We start from the raw sequence: 26,127 nt of genomic DNA on the forward strand, positions 1-26,127 counted from the left end.
TTTCCTCTGTCTAGAACATTCTTTGTATAAATTGCCACCTGGACCACTCTCCCCTTTTTCAAGTTTTGCTTAAATACCACATCCTTAAAGAGGCTGTCCTTGACCATTACTACATCCAAAATACCACCTCTGGTTGTTCTTGATCTCCTGGACTTCACAGATTATTTTTGATAGCATTTAGCACTGAATGATATAAAATGACATTATCAGTTTTCTTGTTTGTTACTTTGCTTACTGTCTGTCTCCTCAACTAGAATAGAAGTTCCAGGAGAACCGGGCTTTGCTGTTTAGTTAACTAGTATCCCAGTTCCTACTGTCACTCCCTAAGTACTTGTTAAATAACTGAATGTTATATGGTCTCCCTATACTTTTTGTTCATAGCACTAAGCACTGTTTACATGTATACATTTGTGCGAATGTTTTCTACTTGTTCACCTCCCAGGCAGACTGTAGGCCCCACAAGGGCAGGGATCATGTCACTTTTCCCCCGAGTTGAGATCTAAGTACGTAGCACAGTGCCTGCTACGGAGTGGGCCTAAACTAAGTACTGGTGGCTAAAACAAGTGCATGCATGAAAATATAAATAAAGACAAAATAAAACTAAATGAGTGAATGCATGCGTGAGTGAGTGAGTGAATGAATGAAGGCATGCACAGAAAATGAATGAATGTTCTCTGGAGCTGCGGCTGAACCTAACAATATTCCCTCCATGGTATACCCTCTGGTGGTTTAGAAACAGGATGAACATGCACAGGGGACAGAAAGAAAGTGAGATTTGGGCTTGCTGTGGCACCTTACCTTTCCGCTTGATTGGAAAAAGTAGTGCTGGATGCCAATCTAGGAAAAGCACACAGAGTTACATGAATATCTTAAGTTTTCATGATGAAACGCGTGAGAACTGCGGTAGGACACGTTGTGGCCCCAGTTCAGATGAGGAGACAAGAAAAACTGGGCAGTTCCCCTGCTTCTGGCTGGAGGGCCACACAGTGGTCAGTCTCCAGGGTTCGACTTAGCCCAGTTCCTGAGACCTACACTCTGCATCAAATCAGATGTTTCCACAGACATGCACAGAGTTAAGTTGGTTTAATATATCACCTGGCCAATCTACAAACTGGTCTTTGCAGCGAGGTTAGACAGATAATCAGAACTGCATTTGACCCAGTCTGTCTCTTCCCATATTAACTCAAAATTCATTTCTTTGTGTTCCTCCTCTGAAATGTAACCACAAACTCTAAAAGCCTCTCTAAGACAGTAAAATAGGTAACAGGGGTTTCTGTCAACTAATCTATCATTAATCAACTAAATGACATATTGAGAAGAGAAATGTATTAAGTAATCAATATATAACACGTAATTTTTTGTAATTACATAGTTCATACACATGGAAATATTCTATGTGCATAGTGAATGTCTATGTGCAAAGAGAATGTCTAAGCCTGCTAAGCTGGTGGGTTTAGAAAACATGTCTTCATCAGGAAGACACCGAAGAAACAAATAAGGAGAATGCTAAAGAGTTGATTTACTTAAGACCACAAGAGCGCGCCCAGCCAGGAATGCATTTGGAGAGGAATGGAGGGTCCAGCAACCACTAACACAAGATACCATTCCCAGTTGCTTTGGTTAATGACACTACGACGAATCAATAAACACTGGCAAATGAAATAAAGAGTCATTAAGGGCGCAGCAAATGCAATCTTGATGGCTATATCTAGAAAAAGGGGTGGGTAAATTTTAAGAGGGATCTAAGTGGAGAGGCAACTGCAAAATCACAGAAAGGCTTGGGTGATAAATGCTGAGCTTACATACTCTTAGAACACCCTGGAAATAGTTCCTGTGGGACTAACATAAATAAACTAAGTGTTCATAAATCCACATTACCTCATCTGGAATTAAGGCATGCAAGGAAGCCCTAAATCAGGTGACGACTGAATCCATTTCCTGGTAGGTTTGGAGATCAGGCTTAGGTTGCTAAGGGCTGTGGCAGCTGCTTTAAATGCTACCCGCCCCCCCAACCCCCATCTCTTGCTAATCTACCCAAAGGAGGTAGAGATTTAAATATATGTGTATGTAAGCAGGTAAAACTATATCTGCTACTGTTTTTCCTTCACTTACCTTCAAAGCTCACATCTTTACATCCCAGCAGCTGGCAATGCTTGAACATGGTTTATTCTTGCTTATGTTAAACAAAAATGAAATATAACCCCTCTATATATCAATTACGACTTAGACCAGCTAATTCAAGGAGATGATAACACATCAGACCAATAACGCTATCTGACCTAAACCTGAAAAGCATTGATGGTAAGAACTGTGACCTTGCATTAATAAAAACTCTCAATTCCACAGCTGGTAGATTTATTCCACAATTGCCATGATTAGGTTAAAATCAAGGGTGTAAATGAGATAATTCATCTTTTCTTATCTATCTAACCCCCACTGTTCATCACTGCGCACTGGCTATTTCTAGGTATCAGAAGCAGAATAGTTACACCATCTCCTGAGGATATACACTCCTAAGGACACTACAGAAAAAGTGGGGGAAGGAGTGTTAAGGGTTGAAGAGGTTTTAATGCTTTCCGGTTTGTCTTTCATTTGAAATTAGCATTTCTTCTTAAAAAGAAAAAAAGACCAACTTTTAGCTCCATTACAATTCATGCTCGTTTCTTCCCTCGAATACCAGGAATTTGCAGAATCCTGGTTTTTTCCCTGCCTCCTCCATAGAGACCTTCCCTAAGAAATTGTTTCCATCCTTAACTCCTCTAGCACTTACTAGTGCGCCACTTGTTACAGTTTAATCACATCCTATCTTGTATGACTCTTCAGTTATTCTGTACCTCACTGAGCTCATCAACAACTAAGCCACAAAGGGCTTCAGGGCAAGAGCTAGGTCTGATGCCTGCAGCCTGATGCACCTGGCTCTGTGCTAGCACCCTGCCCCCCACCAAGAAACTTAATATACTCATACAGAATATAATCCAGTCCTCTCCGATAAGCTGTGCATGCTAGGACTACAATTTGTCACTGAATGTGAACTCCACTTATATCCATGAAGTGCGTCACTTTTCTTCAAACATCCTACCTACTACATGGAATTTTCTTTTTTTTTTTTTTAATATTTTTATTTATTTCTAGGAGAGAGAGAGACAGCATGAGCAGGGGAGGGTCAGAGAGAGAGGGAGACACAGACTCTGAAATAGGCTCCAGGCTCTGAGCTGGCAGTCAGCACAGAGCCCGACGCGGGGCTCGAATCCACGAACCGTGAGATCATGACCTAAGCGAAAGTCGGACGCTTAACCGACTAAGCCACCCAGGCACCCCCTACATGGAATTTTCTTAATGTGAAAATTCTCAAAGTAGCTAAGTTTAATCTCCCCTCACTTGGGCTTTCAGTCCCAAATATGTGCATCCTTCCCTTTTCTGAGTCAGAAGGGTGAAATTACACTCCCATCTTCCCCTCATATGACAATGCCCCAAGACTGCAAAGTGCCTTGAGAAGCCATCTTATAATAGGTAAAGAGAGATAATATCTAAATCTTATAAATAATATCTAAATGATATCTAATAAGAATATCTAAAACTTCTAAACTGTTTAACCATGAACCATGCACAGTACTGAGTACTGTTCTGCACATCAGCCCATGTAGTAATTGAGGGCAACAAATACTACACTTTTCTTAGTGCAGTTTCCTCTAGCTTTATTCTGACCCTGTGACATTGTGACTCATGACCTGACACAGCTAGGAAATTCAATCGAAACTTTGGTCCATTCTATTTTTAAAATTAGTCTGCATTGAGGCCACAAATATTGAACACCTATAAGGTTACTGAATGTTTTACTTTTGAATTGATAGTTTTTGTTTCAAGCTGTAGACTGAATAAGTCTCCTTTGTCCCCCCAAAAACAGAAGACATATTCACCTTCCCACAGACTGCATTATATCCAGCAAGAGAGGGGCTGCCAAGTCTGGGCTTAAGTGAATGAATGTGGAAAGGACCACAATGGCCAGCCCAAGGGTTTCCTCATCATATTCTTCAAGAATGGCCCCACAGTCATGGCATCTGCAAAGAAAACAGAGGAATGCTGTCCACAAAGGCCAACAATGTTTTCAAGACATAACAAAGTATATATAGCCATTTCTGGCAAGTCTTGGAAAAGTTCCCACAAGTCGCCAAAAGTCTACTATTTACTGCAATCCCACTTTCATAATAAATAGTAGACTCCAATGCCACCCTCACCATACATACAGAAATAGCACAAAAATCAGGAAGGTGCTTTAAATCACTGAAAAGATTCAACTCTTCAAGCATCTGGCCCATATGTCCATGAATGTTCCCTTCCACAGTGAGAGGCAATCAGAATAACCGTTTGGAGCTTCTGGTTGGGGAATTTTGTGCATGTAAAATTATTGCTGGGGATAGTCAGTAACTAGATTTTTTTTTTCATTTGTTGAACTGAGAAATGCCTAGACACAAATGGAGGCTTTCCTAAGCTCTCTGACTGAAAAATGTTCTATTTGTGGGGAAGCTAAGAGAACACTCTAGAAAGCCTGGGGAGTCTGGATCATAGTCTCTTCTCTACCACTCACTTAGATCAATCTTATGAGCTTACCACGTCTACTCAACATGGTATGTGAAAACACAATGGCCCCTGCTCCTAAATGACTTCCAACATGCTCTTTGTGGTGTCTAATATAGGTTGATTTTAATTCATCTCGACCAAAGCCACAGCCCTTCTACTCAGCCACAACTAGTCAGCTTTACAAAGTGAAAGGGAAGCCTCCTGGGAAGAGCAAGTGAACTGAGCACACTTGCACAAACTTATTTAGGAACTTCCTAAATACAAACTGTTACATGAACAAATGGGCCTTTTCAAAAATCTAGGATTCCCACTTGTAACTGAAGAAGAAGAGAAATGGAGTGCACACAAAGGCTGGGACATGGAGGAGTACATAAAACGGGGACATTATACCAAAGGAGGAGACAAGAAGAGTCCTCCTCCCGCAGCAAGGTGCTCCCCACATGGATACTCCAAGGCAGCTCTTCACAGTGGGCACCTTCACTTCTTCAGTAGTGGCCGCTGGCTGCAGCCAGCTGCATGGGTCCCCACACCAGCCCCTTACACCACACACTCTCTTGCCTTTATCCCAACCTACCCAATATATCACCAGGAAGCCTCCACGGCCCAAGGGGATCTCTCTAAACTTGAAATCCTGCAAGTCCTATTCTTTACCATACTCATTGAACAAGCACTTGTGTGCCAGGCAATGTAGAGGGAGCTTAGAGTATAAAATACAGAAGAGTCCCAGGCCCTAAGGAGCTTCTACACTATTAAAGAATCCATATGTATAAACAAAATACAATGTGGTAGGTGGTAGACTAGAGAGATGTAGTAAATACTATGGAAACTAGGAGAATGGTATGACTAATTCTGCCTTGTGCAATCAAGGACACTTTGCCTTTAGCTGGGTCCTGAAGCATGAATAAGAGTTCACCAGGCAGAGAAAGTCCAGAGAGAAGGGCACCTATGTAAGCACAGACGGGAGAACACAGCAGGCATGCTCTGGAGAAGGGGAGGGGGCTGGGGAAAGAGCTCCCAGTGAGGAGTGGTCAGGCAGTGCCTTCACAATCTAAAGGGCTTTATTATGGTCAAAGGCATTTGCACTTTATCCTAGAAGAAATCTGGGGATACTGAAGGCCAACAAACCCAGGGGTGACGTTACCAGTTTGGGATTCAGAGAAAGGATACTGCTGGCAGGATGGGAATAAGAATCAAGTCTCAAACTGAGTCCCATCCTAACAATCTGAAGCTTCTACTAATCAGTAAGTGGGTATTATTTGCATTTTCGTCCAAACTGAAAAAGGAACGTGGCCTGGCAGACAGGAGCTGTCCACATGACAAGACTACATTTCTCAAACAAGTGCATACGAACACTTGTGGCTACGGCTAGCTGAAGAACGAGTGATGACTTAGAGCACTGTGTGCCTCCTCTGCGCTTTCTCACAACCGCGGTGAGCGAACTCTCAGACTCTGTAAATCTGGGGAGGGGAAAAGCCATGTGAACTTACTTGTCTGTCATCACCGTCGGCTGCTCGTCCGTGAATTCTTCGGGCGCCGGCACAAACATGCTGACGATGCTGGGTGCTGACAGCAGGCTGGATTTCGTGGCGCCTGGGTGAGTGGCAAGGAGACAGCTGGTGAATAAAGGTCTGTGGCTGGGGGCCGGGAGAAGCCCGTTCGCCTCTCAGAAATCCTCCCACGATCACACGGGATACGACGTGATCAGCACCACCGCATTACGAAACAGCCTCAATGGTAAAATGAATTCAAGAAAGACTGGTTTGTTTCTGTTTGTATGATTTTAAGAGCTAGAATCCTATCACTCTGTTTGCTTCCTGACTTCAAAAACATCAGAAAGAGTTCAGATGTACCAACAGGAGACGAAGAGAAAAGTGGAAAAATGGGCAATCTATTCAAGGGCGCGCTCAGATGAGGCACAGCCCTTATTTTCCAGGCATAAAAGGAAGATGCCCTTATGATCCTACATTTCCCAAATCACAAATGTGTGTCAACCCTAAAATGCTGCCAGTTTGAGAAGGGAATAAGATCCCAGAACTCTACACACTTAAATAAGGGGAGGTGCTTGAGCTATGAAATATCAGAGCAGCTTTCTACTTTGGAAATTAGTATCATAAGCCCTGAAGCAAAAGACTTCCTTTTTCAAACTGAAGTTTTTATGAATGAAAGAGTAAATGTCTTGAAGAAATCATCCAGCGACTGCAGCCAATAAATACCAGAGTCTGAACTTTGGGTTTTGATGCCTTCAAAGAAATCTAAGGCAAGAATTTTGGCAACATACTCTAGTGATAAGTCAATCTAAAGAGCCAGGTGACCATTCTCTATTAAGGAAACCACCCGTGCTGGGCCAATTCTTCAGGAACAGTGGAAATGAGGCACTCCAAAAAGAATCCCAAAGGCACAATCCAGGATAATGTCATGTTCTGCAGACTGATAACTAGTCTCAGAGTTTTTCAAACAGGAAAGAAGGCAGAAAAACTCAAGGGTCATTAAAGAATCTATTTCTCTTCTTTCCCTTCCTGTAAGATGGCGGTTGAACAAGCTGAGACGCCAGACACTAAGAAGAAACCTGAAGCAAGGAGGCTGATGCTGGTGGCAAGGTCTAGAAGGGTAACCTCAAGGCTAAAACGCCAAAGAAGGGGAAGCCCCACTGCGGCCAAAACCCTGTCCTAGTCAGAGGAATTGACAGATAGTCTTGATCAGCTATATTTTCCAGAAAGACCACATATGAGAAGAAGTATTCAGCAATGAAGTCCAGGGTTGAAAAGAAAAAGAATGAGAAGGCTCTTGGTATTGTTCCAAAACCATCAGTGGTGACAGGAATGGTGGTACCCGAGTGGTTAAACTCTACAGAATGTCTAGATATTATCCTATTGAAGATGTGCCTCAACAGCTGTCAAGCCACGGCCAAATCCTTTCAGTCAGCACGTGAGGAAACTGCAAGCTTGCTTCACTCCTGAGACCATTTTGATCATTCTCCGTGGGCACCACAAAGGCAAGAGGGTGGTTTTCCTGAAGCAACTGAGAAATGACCTGCTGCTTGTGACTGGCCCTCTGGCCCTCCATCAAGTTTCTCTGCATAGAACATACCAGAAATCTGTCATCGCCACCTCCACCAAAATTGATACCAGCGGTGTGAAAATCCCAAAACACTTCACTGAAGCTTACTTCAGATAGAAGAAGCAACTGCATAAACCCAAACACCAGGAAGGAGAGATCTTCAACATGGAGGAAGAGAAATACGAGACTATAGAGCAGCGCAAGGTTGACCAGAAAGCTCGGGACTCGCAAGTTCTGCCAAAAATCAAAGCTGTTCCTCAGTTTTAGGGCTACCTCTGCTCTGTGTTTTGTTTCGCAGATGGAGTTTATCCTCACAAATTGCTGTTCTGAATTTCTTAAAAAGAACCTAATTAAATAACTGATCCATTTAAAAAAATAAATAAAGAACCTGTTTCTCATCAAGAATTGGTCATTTAATGCTGAAAAACAAAACGAAATTGTATGATCCTCCCTTAAATAGGAGATAATTCAGAGAACTGGTTTTTAAAAGACATAATGTAAAAATTTTAGAGACCTAGTGAAGTGGGCAATGTGTTTCAATCTGAGGGAGAAAAAAAAAGGGCACGAAAGCCTCTGGAGAATCAAGATGCTTCCACACTGTACAGACTCCCTTGTCTGATCAAAAGCTACAAAGTGTGTTTATGAGAAGCAGGAGGCCCTGTAGACCCAAAGAGCAAAGGAAAGTATCTAAAAACATCTTTATGTCGCTTCCAAAGGTCCCACATGGGCATCTAAATTTTATTACGATATTTACCAACTATCTCCGAGTAACATTCTTTCCTACTTGTACCCAAGTGTATCATGAAAAAGGGTCTCCAATTGTCACATCAAGATGGCACTTTGTGTGGAAGCAATGGTATTTATGCTTGTAGCCTAACTATAAACTGATTAATAATAAAAAAGACAAGAACTGGGCCAAGATAAAAGGAGACATGATTGATTATTAAACACTAAGGTGAACAGCATGAAGTCACTTCAAGAAACCAAAACACAGAAAGTTTAAACCCAATATTCCACATTTCTTGGACATTGACAGACCAGGCCTACTAGATGCCAAAATGCCTGTGCTAAAAGTAGAAAAATTCAGCCCACAAGGCAGTGATATATACATTGTCTTACTAGAAATGAGAAATTCAAAGAAAAAAAAAACTCTTGAGTCAAGGCTTTCACATTATTACCAATTACTATTAAATAGAAATCACCATTCAAATCAAGAAAAGGGATGGAATCAAAGTCATTTGGGTGGTTTCAAGCCAATTATTACCCAACACAAATGTCAAGACAATAGCATTGTTTTTGACAATAGCATTGTGAAGTTGCTTATTCACATGACAACACCAAATATGTCATGCAATATTTATGGCAGTCATCTATAAAAGATATTGGGTACTGGCTCCCATATGGCAACATTAGCTGAATCAATGGATTTCTGAATATTGCTAATAATATGGGAGCAGAGTAATGTAGAAGAAGAAGGTGGGAATTGCAAAAGGAATCTGTAAGACCTCAGCTACCTTTTGTTAGAGCTGAGTTACAACTAAGTCTGCAATATTAAAGGCAGTCCCGTTATCCCCCAGTTGGGGGCAATACTTTTGATGGCACCACTATGGTTCCCTTACTGAATCCCCAAAGTGCACTCTATATTGAACTAGGAACAGAGCTAGAAGGTTCTTAGAAACTTAAATAAAGAAGAGACTTCCTCCAAAGACCTACTCCAAAGCTAGAGATTTTGACCAAAGTCCCTTGGGGAATCTTAGAGATAGGGGATAGTATAAAGGTGTTGGTTTGTCTCAAAGTGCACATGTACCCATCAGTCCTTTTGCTACATCAATGGATTTCTTCAGTTTATTGTGAAAGAGAGTCACTTTCTGCCTTTGTTCCCATGACCTCGTTCCATTTTTGCTGCTACTAACTTGGTCACTGGACCATGGCTAAGCACCAGAGTTGTTTAACCAACCTGACTTCTGCTCATAAAAGCTTTTCCTAGACCCATAAGTGAGAAGAGTCCCATCGCATCCAGGGGCTAAAACTGCTACTCACTGCCCAATGAATATTAGCAAAAGCTGAAGATAAATATCTCCTTGTTCCTAAGGAAAATTAGAAGAATGGTATGGTCCCGAGTGATAGGTCCTAAATAATAAGTCTGCTTGATTTAAGGAGCTCACTAAGAGATGTGGTCATAGTTCTTGTTTTTTTTTTTTTTTTTAATACAACNGGGTGATTGATATACACAGTGTCTTTCAGCTCATCCAGTCTGAGATTCCACCACTCAACTAACCTCTCATTCTCAATGGTTGTCCCTCCAGGTCAGGGTTGAGGCACATTGGCACATTGCATTGGCGTTTCCCGGGCTGTATCTGTTCTGTGGATAAATAGAGCATTTCAGTCTTCAATGTGGTCAATTTAGCATGATTCACAATACAAAGAATTTAACAAATAATTTCTTGGGGCCATTTTTTTGGTCATTGTTATTGTTGATTATTAATATTTACAGGAAACATCCTAGATTTTAGGGGAGGGTCGTCTGGGCTTTCACTACAAACCTTTCATTCAGGTATATGAAGTGCAATGAAAAGCAGGAGAGCATCTAAAACTGCCCCAAAAAAGTCCAGATTCTCTACCTCCTCACCAAAAAAAAAGCTCAAATACTATTATCTCTTGATATGAAATGAAAAAAAAAAAACTGAAAGGCTAATGTCACAGCTACGAAATAAATGTATTATGCAAATCAGTAAACATATTAAGTGATCATTTGGGGCAATGGCCAGAAAGGTCATACAGAAAACATGTGGAACTGGTAGCAAGGAAATGGCAGTGTTTCACTGAGGGCTAAGGAACAGGAATAAGGGAACAAGGGAGGAAATGGAGGAGCGGTGCTTCTGGAACATTTGTTTCCTATGAAAGATGAGACAGAGAAGCAACCATCAGATGTGCATGGATGGAGTCGAGGCAGGTATTCAGCGAGCAAGCAGGTGCATGCTGAGGTGAATCGATCATGACCCAGGTTTTAGACAGCCTTTCGCAGTGTCTACATGAATCAACATGTGTAGGCACGCCACCTAACACTCAACTCTACATTCATCGATTCTCCTGTGGTCTTAGATTCAGGGAAGACTTTTTGTCCCACTAATAAAAACAAGTGTATTGAGATGAAGCTCCAGTAGGACTTGGGGACTTAAGAGAACCAACTTGGAGAATGGAAAACAAGCCTACGAAAACAGGTGAAAGAAATTCAGGCAGCATGTCAATGGCGACTATTAAGTGAGAAGCCAGAGTAACATGAACGAGGCTGAAGTTCGGTTGAATGTGAAAAATTCAGTTGAATGGGTTATTTGGCATCATGTAGATTTTTTTAAATTAAAATTTGGATTGGACATTGAGATCTGTTTGTCTTTTTATAACTCTACTGAGCCAATCAAACTAGGTTGCAGTTGTAATCCAAATCTGAAAGGTTAGCTGAGCCTGAGGTACTTGCTACAGAAAACAGAGGCATGGTAAAATAATCTTCAGAGCCCCAGCTCAACCTACCAAAAGTAGGTGGGGAGCATTTAATTATCCGAGAACTAACCAAACAAAGGCTTCCATCCTCGGTTCCTTACATGGTTTCATCTCAGTAAAGAGAGACACAGGGGGGCACCTGGGTGGCTCAGTCAGTTAAGCATCTGACTCTGGATTTTGGCTCAGGCCATGATCTCATGGTTCATGAGTTCGAGCCCTGCATCAGGTTCTGACTGGTGGGATTCTCTCTCACCCTCTCTCTGCTCCTCCACCACCCCCACCTCTCTCTCAAAGTAAATAAATAAAGAGAGAAACAGTCCTCTGTGGTGTGGACAGAAAGACTCCATCTAGACCTAGTCAGCTGTCAGGGCTGGTTATCCTGACTTTCTCCTTGTCTTTCTTGCCTGATGGCTTTGGGCCATTACATTTTTCACTACCACTTACCACCAAAAAGAAGATAAGACAAGAAACCTTTAAAATGTTAAGAGCCCTCATAAAGGCCAGGAGAGTTGAAACCACTGGTTAAATGTAGGCTTGGGTATGGTGTGTAGGACTTATTTATCTAGCTCTCCTTTTTGGAAAAAAAACAATGGATGCGGTGGGAGAGAGAAGATAAAATGTATGTGAAGATTATGGTTTTGAAAAAAAATGACAGTATGTCAGTATTTTCGTTTTGTGGACATGATAGTTTCTGGCCATAAGGAAGGATATTAAAATAATAATCTCATATAACTATGGCCAGAAAGTACTAAAGCAAGACGCTAAAATAGTCTGATACAAGTGTTGGTCCCCAGAGCATACCACAGTAATAGACTGTGTCATTTTCATAGTGCATGCGTGTTGCAAAGTGCTTTTGCGTATGTAATCTTGTAACTCAAATGGCCCCTTTAATTAAAAAAGAAAAACATGAAAGGCAGGCGCTAAAAAGAGCAGGTTTACAGCAGTACTCCTGGCTTGAGAAAGTGTATGTGTGCAGAACGTGGTACCAAAGTTTAGAAAATGCAGAGTGATCATGTTTAAAACGGACATGTCATGGCAGCCCAGTTCTTATTTTAAAACTGAGGTTAGATGCAGCGCCACCGTATAAGCATGAGGGTGTCCGACCTGGTGACCCTGCCGACTAAAACACAGAGCTCATGTTCCCAAACCTACCGGCAAATCATGACATCGCTAAGCTACGTTTGTTAGTATTAGTATTAGTGCTAATATTCCCTTATTTGGGGTGCTTTACAAAACACAGAATATGGTAAACTGGTGTTTTTGTTAATCTGCATCAGGAAGTCATAATCCCATTCCCTTCTGTATGCGTTTACATCGTTCAACCCCCAGATAGATAACCTAATATCTGGAATCCGGGTCTTAGGGGAGAAAGAGTTGGACCAGCCTAAAGGGACAAACAGGTGGCTCTAGAACACTTGGAAAATTTAAATAGACTTATTCATGACCTTAGGTTTTTTTTTTTTTAAATAAATAATTTGAATCACAGAACACAAGAGAAACATCTAATCCTTAACACGAGAGCAGAGGGGACACACAGAAAGTGGCATTAGCTGATCTGAGAGGTAAAAGGAGAAGAAAAGGCTTGACCCACCAGTGTCCCAGTTGCTGATGTTATGGGGGGCGCTAGACTGATGCTCCAGCTGTCGCTTCATTAACTGGCTCATTGTTAGAGCTCCCAGGGATCCCCTTTTCATCTGCCTATACTGAGCTATATGGAGGAAATTAGGACATGATTACTGGGGGGCATAAATTTCCACAGCACACAAAGGCTCTACAAATTCATATAGAACCTTAATTGAATCTTCAGTGGCTACTTATAATTGTTTGGTAAATCGTATGCTCTTGTCCGAGGCAAAATCCAGACACACTGCTATTCCCAGTGCCTTTCTTCCCTCAGTAAAGAAAGAAAAGGTGCCTGTGAGCATTTATCTGTAGTCGGCAGAATACTTACAGTTGCAACAAAATGGTTACTTTCATTTACTTTTTTATTTGTATACTCTACCTCGGTCCAAAAAGGTATTAAGGCAGATGATACTACTTTGAATTTATAGCTTAACTTTATTTTTAAATGGAGCTAGTGCATCCATGGCTTAAGGCTCCATCATATCCCCGTGGGGTCCCCATGTAAAGGTGTGTGCATGTGTGTACATTTATGTTTTGGAGTAAGATGACACATATCAACCCCAATTTTTAGAGAGGGAAACTGAAGCAAATGAAATTATGTTACTTGGGAACCAACTAGCAAATGGGGTGGTCATAAACTCAAAGCATGTTGACTCCAAAGTCAATGCTGTTTTCAATCTCTGCCCACTGTTTGGGAAACGTGAATCGGGTCACATTCCACAATTGTTTTCCAGTACACATCTTTGTTTTGGAAAATAATGGTAATATTTTTATCCTGCCATTTAAGCACTGGCAAATATCCCACCAAAGAAATGTCAAGTTATGGGCATTTCCAAACCAGGATAATAATTTAAAAAAAAAAACAAACAAAAAACACTTCTGCCAGTAGACTGTTGAGAGAAAAAGCAACCTGTCTCCTACCCTTCTATTCCTCTGTTAGGGGTCCCGTCGGTCTCTGCCATCAGCCCAGTGAGAAAAGCAGAGAATCGTTGATGTGCCTTTTCTACATGATCCCAAACTCCTGGACATTTGAGAGCATGTTATTCACTCTCTTATGAGGACAGTTTCAGAAACTGAGTTCTGAAGTACCTGTCATAGCAGGGGATGGTGGAAACTAGGATGATTGTATGGCCCCTGGAAAGCCTTAAATGTTATACACAGGCTTCACAATCACCATATACCAAGACTGCAACTTGGTGACATGTGAAATCAATTATAACATTTTTAATGTAATTAGCATGCTGTTTTGATTCATGGCGGTCACGGCATGGTTAGCTACAGAATGATCATCGAGCAAACTGATCCAAAGAGGGGGTGTGATGGGAATTCTTGTGTCTTAGAGTCCATGTCAGCTAAATTCACCAACATGGAAAATCTCTGATTCTTGTTGATTGCTGAAATTTACAATGTTATGAACTCACTGGAAAGGGGACACCTTCAGGTAAAATACAAAAGCAGAAATCTTTTTAGAAGACTTAACAAATTTAAAAATTAACATGCTCAAAGGAGGATTTACAACCTCTAGTGATTTCATAATTTCTCCAATTTTCAGTTGTTTGTAAAGACAGCAGAATTCCCTGAGAGTAAAAACCCTTAATGTTTAGCTCAGTGTGTGGGGTGCCTGGCATAATGCCTCCAAGAACACCCCACCAAGAGCCATCCAATACATGCTTTTAATGGAGAGGAGGAGGAAGGTGGAAGTGTAATGATGCACTGAGCGAACTCCAGCAAAGCTAGTTCAGTCATGACGTTAGGATCATGAGACAGGGATACACTTATTTTACGACACATTCAGCTAGGACTGAAGTCAAGCTGACTTAGTCGCCCTATCTCAATTTATACCCAACTTGGAATTCTAATTATAATTTGCTATCTTCTTTTTTTTAGATGATACAGGTAAATTAGGAGGGGAGAGACTATACTTTCATGATTTTAGTATGTGGGCTTAAAAATGGGGGATTTATCATGTCATCAAACATATTTTTATGATAAAAGAACAATTACGTTCAGAACTAGCTGTTCTTCCTTGCTACCAAAAGGGCAAGTAACTGTCACTTGAAAACACTTTCTTAGAATTTCTATAATCTCTATTATAAGTGAATTTGAGTTCTTCTGAGGCAGCGGGTTATACCAAACAAGAGCACGGACTTGCAAATCAAACGGACCTAGTATCAGTCCTTGTCTCTATCACTTAGTAGCTATCTGACTTAGGCAAGTCACTTAGCCTCTCTAACCTCTGTTTCTTAGTCTATAAAATGGGGTCAATAATATCTGCCATGCAGGGCTAATGTAAGGATTAAGTAAGATAATGCGTGTAACCATCTGGCACAGTGCCCAGCAAGAAGAATCAAATCAATCGTGGCTATTACTACTACTATGACTATAAACTCCTTGAACAAGGGGTGTCTCTTACTTATTCATCTTTGACCCTCAGAGGCAAGCACAGTGCCCGGCACCCGGAAGTCACTTAATAAATAGTTGCTGAGTGAATGAATGAATGAATGAGTGAATGAATGAATGAATGAATGAATAATGAAGATGATGATGTTGTTCCATACTACCAGTCCAGCATTTAAGTTAGGATCTTTATTGGGTTTTCAGGATCATCCTCATTTCAAAAAAAAGTCAGAGGAAAATTAACTAGCTCCTCAGGCAGCGTTCACGTGAACACGAGGGACCAGTGCATGGGATGAGGGAGGCAGAAGGTATGCCTCTGCATCTCTGATCCCTGCTGAGAGCCTCCCGTGCTAACGTCCCCTCACTGGCTCCAATGAGCCAGGTGGACACCTTACCTTCACCTCAACGGAACCCATGCTCCTCAAGGACAAAAGCTAGGACCCGACCCCAGAAGGCAGTTTCGAAACAGTTGTCTCCTACAGACCCTGTAGAATTTCACGCCATTTGTATTTTCAGATCCAAAAGGGCTAGATTCAGTCATGACACTGGGATCGCGGTATAGGCTGTTGCATTTATTTTATGATAACTTAGATAACGTGTCGGAAGTGATTCAAATTGAACCCAGGTGTTCCGTGTAAAATTCTGTCACAAGCAGTGCTTTTCCTTTGTTTCCACACTAGTTCTGTGCCTTAGGTTTAGGCTAGTCATACGTACTTCTTATTTTACTGAATTATGTAATTCAGTGATGAATCCGTAACAAATTAGGATTTCTGGCCAATCAGTAACCGTACTGATTTATCAAACACTTGAGCTATTATTGATAAAACTGAGCCTATGCCTCAGGATCTCTGAGATCTTACAGCAGAGTGTCACCCAGGAAGCTAACACAACACGTATAAAGAAAAAACCTCACCAAAAGCAGGAGTGTGAAAACTGAATACAGTGCGGTAGGAATTGCTCCAAAATCAACGAAGGTGAAATGATCAGCGAAGGAAATCTTACTTGTTATTGAGGAATGGCTACTGGTTTCTGGTACCCCTGCTTCTAATGTTGGGGCAGACGAGGATTCTCGTGGCATTTCCAAAGTTGAAAGTCCTTTAGTAGAGGGATCTACAAACAGAAACATTATTTAAATCTCAGGGTATTGAGTAACAGCAAGGTCAAGGACCTTTCCCATATCTTTTCCCTCTTGCATAATACACCCATTCGAATCATTCTGTACATTCTGGCCCCATTAATTACTTTAACAGAATTATATACACACTGGTTTCAAAATTCCCTGGAAAGCTGCTCCCACGTTACACTCTGCGTCTGTGGAGGTGCCTCCCAGAGATTCACAACAGCGCAATGACAGAGTTAGAGCTTCGAGATGCCCCTCCTGAACATCCTCCAGCTGGTCACTTAGCCTTTCCAGAACGGAATTCCTTTTCATCTGCTACCTAAAGATGCTCACGGTTTATTCTACCTACATCATTCCACCACTCCGCTTCATTCTGGCAACATCCTACTCACTAATTACATCTCAATTATACAGACAATTCTTCCTCCAGAAGGTCTTCAAGGTACCCCCCTGCTCCTAAAAAATACAAACCAAAATCTGGATCATGCGATCCTCTTATGTAATCCCTGAACACCTTGTCTTTAACCTTTCCCAAACTTAACACGCTATAATGAAATTCTCTATATTCTTGTCTATAGCCTTTGCTGAACTGTAAGTATTGCAGAGCAGAGACTGTATCTAATTTGGAATAAACTGTATTAACTCAGATTTTCTATTTTATTAGTTGACCAAGAAACAGACTATATCATGTGCTCCTTCTATTTAATAAATGTATCTAAGAGGAAATATTTACTGCATAAATAGTACACAATAGTCTTCTATTTTATTTTTCTATTATATTTCTTTTCTGCATAAAATGCACAATAGTCTTCTTAATCTATCAGTAATGGAAAACAAGCTGTTCCACATTATTCTAGGTAAAGATGATCCTTTAAAACTTGATAGTTTCTCATAGCAAACCCCCTAAAATTCTTTACAAACCTTCTTGCCATCCTAAAGCAACACTGTATACTGAACCAAGTGAGCAGCCTGGCGTTACCCTCTAATAGGCTTCCACGAATGTTCCATGCTATCACCTGGGGACGCCCCTCCTAAATGGCTTCAAGTTCTCAAGCTTCACAATGATTCGGTCCTATTCTTTTTATATTGTCAATTTCTCTCTTGTCCAGAGCAAGTCACCATACGTTCATCCATACATACAACTGAAGTATACAGATGCTATTCTGTTATCGGCTGATCACTAAACTTGTTGGAAATAAAAGTAAAATTGATCCTGGGTGAGATTCTGGGAGGAAAGTTTTCAAGCACTGATGCTAGAACATCCGCTTTTGGACTCTCAGAGGTCTTTCTGAATAGACATGATTGCCAGATTAATCATTCCTGATTTAAAAAGAAAACTATCACTGTTACAGTGTTTCCTGCACCCTCTTGAGTAATTACACGCAAAATGACTACCTGTTTTAAATTACCTTAGTCACTAAGATATTACAGATTAGGTCATTACTTTTCTCTTAGGTATCCTCCCCAAACCTCTAGCTAACAACACACACAGTCAAAAAAATAATAAATAAATAAATAAATAAATGCACAGTCACCTCTCTTCATCCTCATCTGCCTCTGTTTTACATATGCTGCTACTCTGGCATGATAATCCCACCAACAATATAGAACAAGAAAGCTTAAAAATCATGTTCGAGAATTCTTTGAAAGACCATTGAGGCTTTTAGAGTTTTGCTCTGCTTACGGAAATCTTTGGTGCATCTCTTATTTGAAGCAAATGTAATTTCTTTACTGTAAGGTAGTTGTTATTAATCGTTAGTGTACAAAGATTTCATAAGCCAGGCAATTTTTGCTCAATCTTAAATCATTTTATGAAAAGTTCCATTTGTATACAGCTTAGGACATACAATAAATATCTGAACAGACCTATACACTTTGTGTAAAATATTTTTATTTGGTTTTTAAAAAATTTTATGTTTATTTTTTAATGAGAGATACAGAGCGTGAGCATGGAGGGGCAGAGAGCGAGAGGGAGAGGGAGACACAGAGACCAAAGCAGGCTCCAGGCTCTGAGCTGTCAGCACAGAGCCCAACATGGGACTTGAACTCACAAGCCTTGAGATCATGACCTAAGCTAAAGTCGGATGCTTAACCAACTGAGCCACCCAGGTGCCCCTTTATATTTTTATTCAGTTTTTATAGTGATGTATAGAAAACGTCATAACCATCCATTCATTCATCAAACATTTGCAAAAACTCTATTAGGCACTTGATATACAACCAGTGAACAAACCAGGCAAGAATCCTTGCCTTTGGGAACTTTCATTTTAGTGGGGGGAGAAACAGACAATAATTAATATACATAAAAGTAAATTTTCAAGTTAGAAGAGTAATTCTCTGTAGAAGAAAACCAGAAAGGAAGGGATTCCAAGATGCCAGACAGGGATGGAAAGGTAGGGTGTGGTCCAGGCTTCACTGGGAGCCTGGTGTTTGATCAAAGGATCAAAAGAAGTGAGAGAGTGAGCTGGGCAGACATGTGGGCAAGACATTTTAAGGTTGAGGGAACAGGAAACAGCCAATCATAAAGACCTCCAGGTGAAGCTATGTGGGGAGGGCTCAAGAAATGGCAGGCAGATTTGCAACAACATGGATGGACTGGAGGGTATTATGTGAAGCAAAATAAGTCAGAGAAAGACAGATATCATATGATTTCACTCATATGTGGAATCTGAGAAACTCAACAGATGAACATAGGAAAAGGGAAGGAAAAATAAGATAAAAACAGAGAAGGAGGCAAAGCATAAGGGACCCTGAAATACAGAGAACAAACTGAGGGTTTCTGGGAGTGGGGATGGGTTAAATGGGTGACAGGCATTAAGGAGGACACTTTTCAGGATGAGCACTGGGTGTCATATGTAAGAGATGAATCACTGGCTTCTACTCCTGAAGCCAAGACTACACTGTATGTTAACTCACTTGAATAGAAATGTTTTAAAAAGTGGAAAAAGAAATGGCAAGCAGCCACAGCAACTGGGTAGAAGCAATGTGGTGATAGCAGCATAAAATGAAGTCAGAGAGCTAATGAGAATCAAGGCCACATAGCACTTCAGGAATATAAAGGACCTGAGCTTCTACTATGGAAGAAATGTGGAGCCAATGGAGGGTTGGAATAAGAGGAATAGTATAATCTTAAGTTTTAAAGGATCGCTCCACCTGCTGTGTTGAGAAGGTATGAAGACAACACGAGTAGAAGGCAGGGGACCTGTTAGGAGGCTATCGCCGCTGACCCAGGTGAGAGGTGTTGGTGGTTCAGAGCCCAGTGGGAGAAGAGAGATGGTAAGAAGGGACCAGATTCTGGGTGTACTCTGAAGGTGGATTAAGGTGGCCAGACAAAATAGAGGATTCCCAGTTAAAATTTAATTTCAGATAACCAACAGATAACTTTTTATTATGAGTACATCCCATGTAATACTTGATAGATATGGCTCCAATTCTTCACTCCTCCATAAATCCATGTCCTTTGTCATGTGACTTAGAAGTTCCTCCCTCATAAGAGGCAGGATATATTTCTCTCCTTATTTGGGGTTTGGCCAGGTGATTTGTTTTGGCTAATGAAATGTTTGCAGGCAAGACATGACCAAGGCTTAAAAAGCACCTGTGCAATTAGCCTTGCTGTCTTGTACCTCTGCCATCATCATAAGATATTCCTGGGCTTCAAGAGTCCTAGGAGAAGGTGGGCCACCCAGCCCAGCTCAGCCTAGATTAGCCAATCCACACTGACCAACAGACTGTCCAATTAAATAAATACCCATGACTTATTGCTAGATGTTGTGGAGATTTTATGCTTGTTACACAGCATTCTTCCAGCAACTGGCAACGGATGGAGTTGTCTCAGCATACAGACAATATGTAAAATCATAAAATTAGGTGAGATCACTCAGAAGAGCAGGTGTAAATAGAGGACTGAGACTGTAGGGCGCTCCCTCATAAGGAAGAGTTTGAGAAGGAGTGACCATTGAATAAGCAGAAAATCAAGAGAGTATGGTATCAAAGAAGCCAAGTACAATAGGGGTGGGTGGGTAAGAGCTAAGAACTTACCACTGGTGACTTTGTCAAGTGATGCTTGGGTGAACCACTGGGGATGAAACTTCATAGGAAGGATGAATTCTTTAGAAAAACAAGAGTTGGGGGGTATCTAGGTGGTTCAGTTGGTTAAGCGTCCAACTCTTGATTTCAGCTCAAGGTCATGATGTTGAGCCCTACATCAGGCTCTGTGGAGAGTGTGAAGCCTGCTTGGGATTCTCTCTCTCCTCTCTCTCTCTGCATCTCTCCCACTTGTGCTCACTCTCTCTCTCAAAAATAAATAAATAAACCTCAAAAAAAGAGAGAGAGAAAAGAATGGGAGAAAGTTGGAGATAATGATTATATAGGCAACTCTTTAAAACATTTTGCTAAGGGGGGAGGAGCAAAATGAGACAATAATTAGGAGAACTGGGATCAAGAGCTTTTTTTAGAGAGAGAAATAAGATCATATTCATATGCTCATGTGAAGAATACCTTAGGAAGCAAAGACCAAGGAGGGAGAAAGAAGGGAGAATTTCTAGGCCTATGTCCTGGAGTAGGTAAGAGAAGTGGAATCTTGTCCACCTGTGGAAAGGCTGGCTTTAAACAGTAACCAGACAGTTCACCTGTAGCCCCAGCCAGGAAGGCCAGGTGTACAAGGGCAGACATTGGAAGGCACGCCAAGGAGGTGGGAGGAGACTGTGGAAATTTCTTCCGATTATGTCAAACAGGAAGAATAATCGAAAGTTTGGAAAGATAAGTAGCCAGGACATAGTCACTGAGGGAGAATGGAAATGTGAATGGAGGAGAATGGAAATATGGTGTGATTGCCAGGTAGTTTAAAGAGCCAGTGAGGTCTGTGGTCATGAATCTGAAATGAGACTGGTCACTATTCTGTGTTTTTCTCCAGTCACAGCATCTACAGATGCTGGTAGATGGAAAGGTGGATCTGACAAGGTTGTGTTTAGCCAAGCAAACCTGAAAAAGCAAAGGCCGGGGAGGCCGCAGCAGGTGGAGGGTTACATGGATTGAGATGAGTAAAGAAGAGGAGAGGTGACGTGAAGTAAGGGAGGGACATGAAAGATAGTTGGACCGACACAGTGTTGCCTAGAGAGAGGGAAATAGAAGTCAGAGAACAGGAGACGTGAGAATGACATGGAAAGGCTGCATTTGTTGGTCTGTGACATGACCATGGGAATGAATAGCCGAACTAGGACGGAGGTTAAAAACCAAGTCACTAGAAATGATGAATTCAAAGAACTAAGAAGCCAGAGACTCAGAAGAGTCATCTACTCTAGGGGCGCCTGGGTGGCTTAGTCGGTTAAGCATCCGACTTTCGCTTAGGTCATGATCTCGCAGTTCGTGGGTTCGAGCCCCGCGTCGGGCTCTGTGCTGACTGCCAGCTCAGAGCCTGGAGCCTGTTTCAGTCTGTGATTCCCTCTCTCTCTGACCCTCCCCTGCTCACGCTGTCTCTCTCTCTCCTAGAAATAAATAAAAAAAAAAAAAAGAAGAGTCATCTACTCTAATACTCGAATCACTAAGAATTAAGGCAGAAACGGTTTCGAAAAGAGTGAAAAAAGAACCAGGAGTGAAACTGTCACCAGATTAACAACAACAACAAAAAAACCCAAAACACAGGGGTCAGTAATAAGAGGTTCAGAGCTGGGTGTTTTCAGAGATAAGGGGGGAATGACCTGAAAGGGGCGGTGACGAACACGGAAGGTGTCTACCCCTCACCCAAGTCCAAGGGGACAAGGCAGTGAGGAAAGCTGTGACCTCAGGCAGAGCCGGGTTTCCAGAGGAAACTAGGGCATGGAGGAGCCATCAGAGGAGAGAGCATATAGGAGATTCTGCTCACGAAGGAAGAAGGAAGGGGTTCAGTAGTTAGCGTAAGTGGGGACAAAACTTCGGAACAGGAGAAGTGCAGAGCCTTCCGGAAATTAGAAGGGTGACCTGGGCCTTCCTGCTGGGACTCACAGGAACAGAGAGAAAGTGCTCGGTGTGGGTAGACCTGGTGGTTCAAGGCAATCAACGGTGCTAAGGCTCTGAGTCGGGAAGGACTGGGAGCTTCCCTTTACTCCAGCTGACAGAGGGAGAAGGTATGCAGAAGCCTGTTGTGTCTTCCTCTGAGCACACAGGCCTCCTTCCAGCTCCCAGTAAGGGAGAGAAGATCTGTGTGTCTGTGGGAGGTGGGACACTATACAGATACAAAACAATGGCAGTACCACATATATTAGAAACATTTTAAAGACATCATAATTGTCAGGTGCTTTCCTCTTGTTCTGATAACAAATGTATTAATATGAAACCAATCTCCTCCCTGGTAGCCTAGGGAACAGTCTGACATAGGACGGATAAAGGAGGCAAAACACACACACGCACACACGCAGGCAGGCACACACACACATACATACTACAACCTATATATCATACACACCCACTCTGTGGACTTAAGTTTCCTATAACCCACCCTTTGGCTTCATATGGTTTCTTATCTACCCACCCTACAAACCTCTATAGTCTCTGGGTCAATACTTTCCTCTATGTATATGTAGCAATCTTCCTGGATCCAAACAATAAAGAGGTTTACCAGTTTCCCAAGAAACCTTCTTAAACTTTCTGTTGTTACCAGGATCTTATTCTTCCCGCTGCCTGGAAAGGGTCCCTTTCCAAATATGCTCATGTTCCTTCAACAGATTTTTACAGAGCACATTCAAGGTACAGAGCTCTGTCCCGGGAGGTAGAGAGCAGCTGGAAATCTCGGGAAATGCCCGGGGCGAATAAAAAATCTTAACCCCTTGTCCTAGGAGCTGATTTTGTGTGGAGCAGTGGGAGAGGAAGGACTAGAATCAGGGCAATAGTTCTAGTGCTGCTCCTGTCTGTCTGCAGGACCGGAGACATGATTTCCTCAGAGTGTCTGTCTCCTTCTACAGAAAACGACATGTTTTCCGCTACAAGTTTCCAAGATCTTTCCCAGTTCTCAGCGATCCACATGGAATCTACGAGAAGCATCCCTGGCCAATTTCATTTTTTCTAACGAGACATATTCTTTTTTTTTTTTTTTTAAAGGCCTGAGCTGAAATGCAAAGTGCTGCAATCAGCATTATGGTAATACTGCAAAAGACTATGTTTTAGGATGAGGCAGACTATTGGCTTGCCACTTTTTTGAATTCTCTTCCTTAGAAACAGTGCATCCAACTCTCCACAATAGGTAAAACATGGAAAGAGCCTAAGTGTCCATCAACAGACGAATGGATCAAGAAGATGTGGTTTATCNAAATCCAAGTGCTGTGACAACTTCACCATTAACTGGGGCCCGTGAACTAGGGTCTGGGTTGTAAGTTGGGTTTTTCGGTTCCTGACGACACACAATGTCCACCAGACTGCTGACATTTGGTTAGAAGATGTAACCCATTGTGGGCCCTACATGATTATAGTCAATTCTTAACCGTACCCAAGCACCCTTTGCTTTTCTTTAGCTTTTCATGTTTGTTCCTTCTTTGAACTATATATCAAAGCTGGCTGAAGTATGGGAAAACAAAGAAAGCAAAAGGAGTTCAAGTTAATGACTTTTTCTGTTTTAAAGGAAGGCTTCGATGATACTTGGGATATCTTGATATGAACTAACTATTGCCTCTTCTTGCCAACGGTGGCCAAGAATTGACTGTAAAGCTTTAGAAACAGCAAATACAGAAACACTGAGGGAGCCAATAGAACCACATCTGAATCCAACACGCTCTAGGAAGCAGGAAGCATCCGGAGTGATTCTGAAGCAATTATAATGTCACTCCCTGACATTATAAGATCAAGACTTTGATGCCTAGCCAGTGTGAGACCTTAACAAGAAAGAGGACTCGAACACAAGGCTGGGAGAAAAGAGAGAGAGGCGCTTACCTGGATCTTTCTGTTCCCCCAGCTTGTCTAGAATGTTGAAGGAAATGTCCAGGTACTCTCTCTGGATGGCGCTGACTGCGATCTTCCTCTGTTTCCTCTGCCTGGGAACAATCTGGATCTTGAATTCGGACTCCTCAGCTCCCTCCTCTTCCGTCTTCCTCTCCGGATTCTGCTCTGTATCGGACTCGGCGCTGGCGTCAGCCTTCTCACTTCCCACTGGATTCTCAGCATCCTCGGGGACTTTGAGGAGGACGGTTTTTGCCCCCGAACTCGGCATTGGCCCACTGGGCTTCTCCTCCTGGACACTGGGCTCTGGGCTGTCATCCAGGGACACCTCAGGGAGAGCATATGACTTCTGAAGGAGGTCTCGTTTCTGCTTCAGTGTCAGTGGGCTGCCACAGGCCAAGTCCTGTGGCTCCCCCTGCTTTGCGAATTCTGCGGAGTCTGCGGGGTCTTCCAGAGCTATGAGCGCCGAGTCCATGGCACCTGCTGACTGGTGGTTTCCTGAGTCTTTGGAAGAAAAGTCTTTGGAACAATCCTCCACACTTACTTGCACGAGGGGAGGCGTGCTGAGGCTGGGGACAGAGCGGGGACTGGGGACCGAGGGAGAGGAGGCGGCCTTCTTAGCAGAGGCCCCCTCATTTCCCAGGCCCAGCCCCGTGGTCTCCTCCTCCTCATCACTCTCTACTATTCGGAGAGGGGGAAGGGGCTCAAACACAAGAGAGTCGCTGTCAGACGTTGAGAGCACCGAGCGTTTCTCAGGCCCAGACGTTGAATCAGAGGACAAATCTATCAGATCTAAATCCTCTTTAGGAGCAGGCTTTACAGGAGAATCAACCTTGACCTCAAACGTCTCCATGCAGTTTAACCGAACTTCGGGTATCACGGGCCTGCGAGCTTCCTGGAAACTTTCCATTGCGGGGTTCTCGGGCAGTTCGGGGTCATCAGGCCGGGTAGCAGAATTCTGTCTGGGGCGTCCGTGGTCATGTCTTTGCATGACGTAAGCAGCATGGGCAGGAGGCTTATCTGGGTCGCACCGGTCTATGCAGGACTTCCTCCGGTGCTCGTCTAACGTAAACAAGAGGGAGTCTGCATTCCCTATATCAAGAGATTTTTGTTTTAAAGAGCGCAGCTTTTTTTTCTGAATGCTTTCTTCTCTCACACAGTGCAGAATGCTGTCTTGTAATGCACCCGTTTCTCTATATTCGGCCAGTTCTATTTCACCTGATTAAAACAGAAAAAGCTAGTACTATTTTACTTGGAGACGTCACCATTTTTCCCCCTCCTACTTGGGCACACAATTGGCATAAATCATAACCACAATCCCGGCTCCAATAGGAGGTAAAACTGACTTTCTGGCCAAGTTTTTTGCAATGTTCAATTCTAGTTTCGAAAACCAGAAAACTTCTGGAACGAAAGAACCCCAAATGGCAGTTTAAGATCTTATTTCCAAAAATCAGGCTTCAGGATAATTCCTCAGCTCTATTCATTTGTGCACGGGAGAGGGGATCGCTTTGGGCTGAGGCAGATCTAGGAAACTGTATTCAAATTGTGTGGAAGAGAAGCAAACATTTTGCAACAAATCAAATCAAGCAATGGCCCTCTAAGACGATCATGACGTTAATGATGTATCTGTCCAGGCACGTATATATATAAATGTGTATATATATATACTGTTTGTGCATACATATATATAAAATCAACGGTATTAAAATGTGTAGTAACATAATAAAATTAAGATTTCACCCCAAACAAAAGGTAGAGTACAACATTTCTGCATAAAATTACTAAGAGGAAAAAATTCATACTTCTCTGAACATTCATCTCAACCGGCTGATATTTCACCATTTTGCTGCCGCCTATTCTTTTCAATCTTGCAAAAAAAGTTTGAGACTCTTTATTGCAGGGTCCAGTAGGTGTATCATGAATATCAGATTCATCAAAAACACTATCTTCTT

At 42.2% G+C, this 26,127-nt stretch overlaps 1 protein-coding gene and 1 pseudogene across 3 annotated transcripts in view; one reads left to right on the top strand and one right to left on the bottom strand.

The window, feature by feature from the left end:
• UNC79 (unc-79 subunit of NALCN channel complex) overlaps window positions 1-26,127 on the bottom strand; it is a 207,326-nt gene that overhangs the window by 64,798 nt on the left and 116,401 nt on the right. For 2 of the 3 annotated variants that reach the window (XM_077780866.1, XM_077780865.1), the window contains 8 exons: window positions 25,978-26,127; window positions 24,170-25,393; window positions 16,156-16,263; window positions 12,725-12,841; window positions 9,914-9,997; window positions 6,066-6,168; window positions 3,918-4,058; window positions 799-837 (listed from right to left, as the gene is read on the bottom strand). In XM_077780866.1, coding sequence (XP_077636992.1) covers window positions 799-837; window positions 3,918-4,058; window positions 6,066-6,168; window positions 9,914-9,997; window positions 12,725-12,841; window positions 16,156-16,263; window positions 24,170-25,393; window positions 25,978-26,127 — 1,966 coding nt within the window. The remainder of the gene's footprint in view (window positions 1-798; window positions 838-3,917; window positions 4,059-6,065; window positions 6,169-9,913; window positions 9,998-12,724; window positions 12,842-16,155; window positions 16,264-24,169; window positions 25,394-25,977) is intronic. The other variant, XM_077780867.1, reaches the window with a different exon arrangement.
• Window positions 7,102-7,965, top strand: LOC144245567 (large ribosomal subunit protein eL6 pseudogene; annotated as a pseudogene).

Source organism: Crocuta crocuta, unplaced genomic scaffold (assembly GCF_008692635.1).
Source record: "Crocuta crocuta isolate KB4526 unplaced genomic scaffold, BGI_CrCroc_1.0 scaffold299, whole genome shotgun sequence".
Lineage (NCBI taxonomy): Eukaryota > Metazoa > Chordata > Mammalia > Carnivora > Hyaenidae > Crocuta > Crocuta crocuta.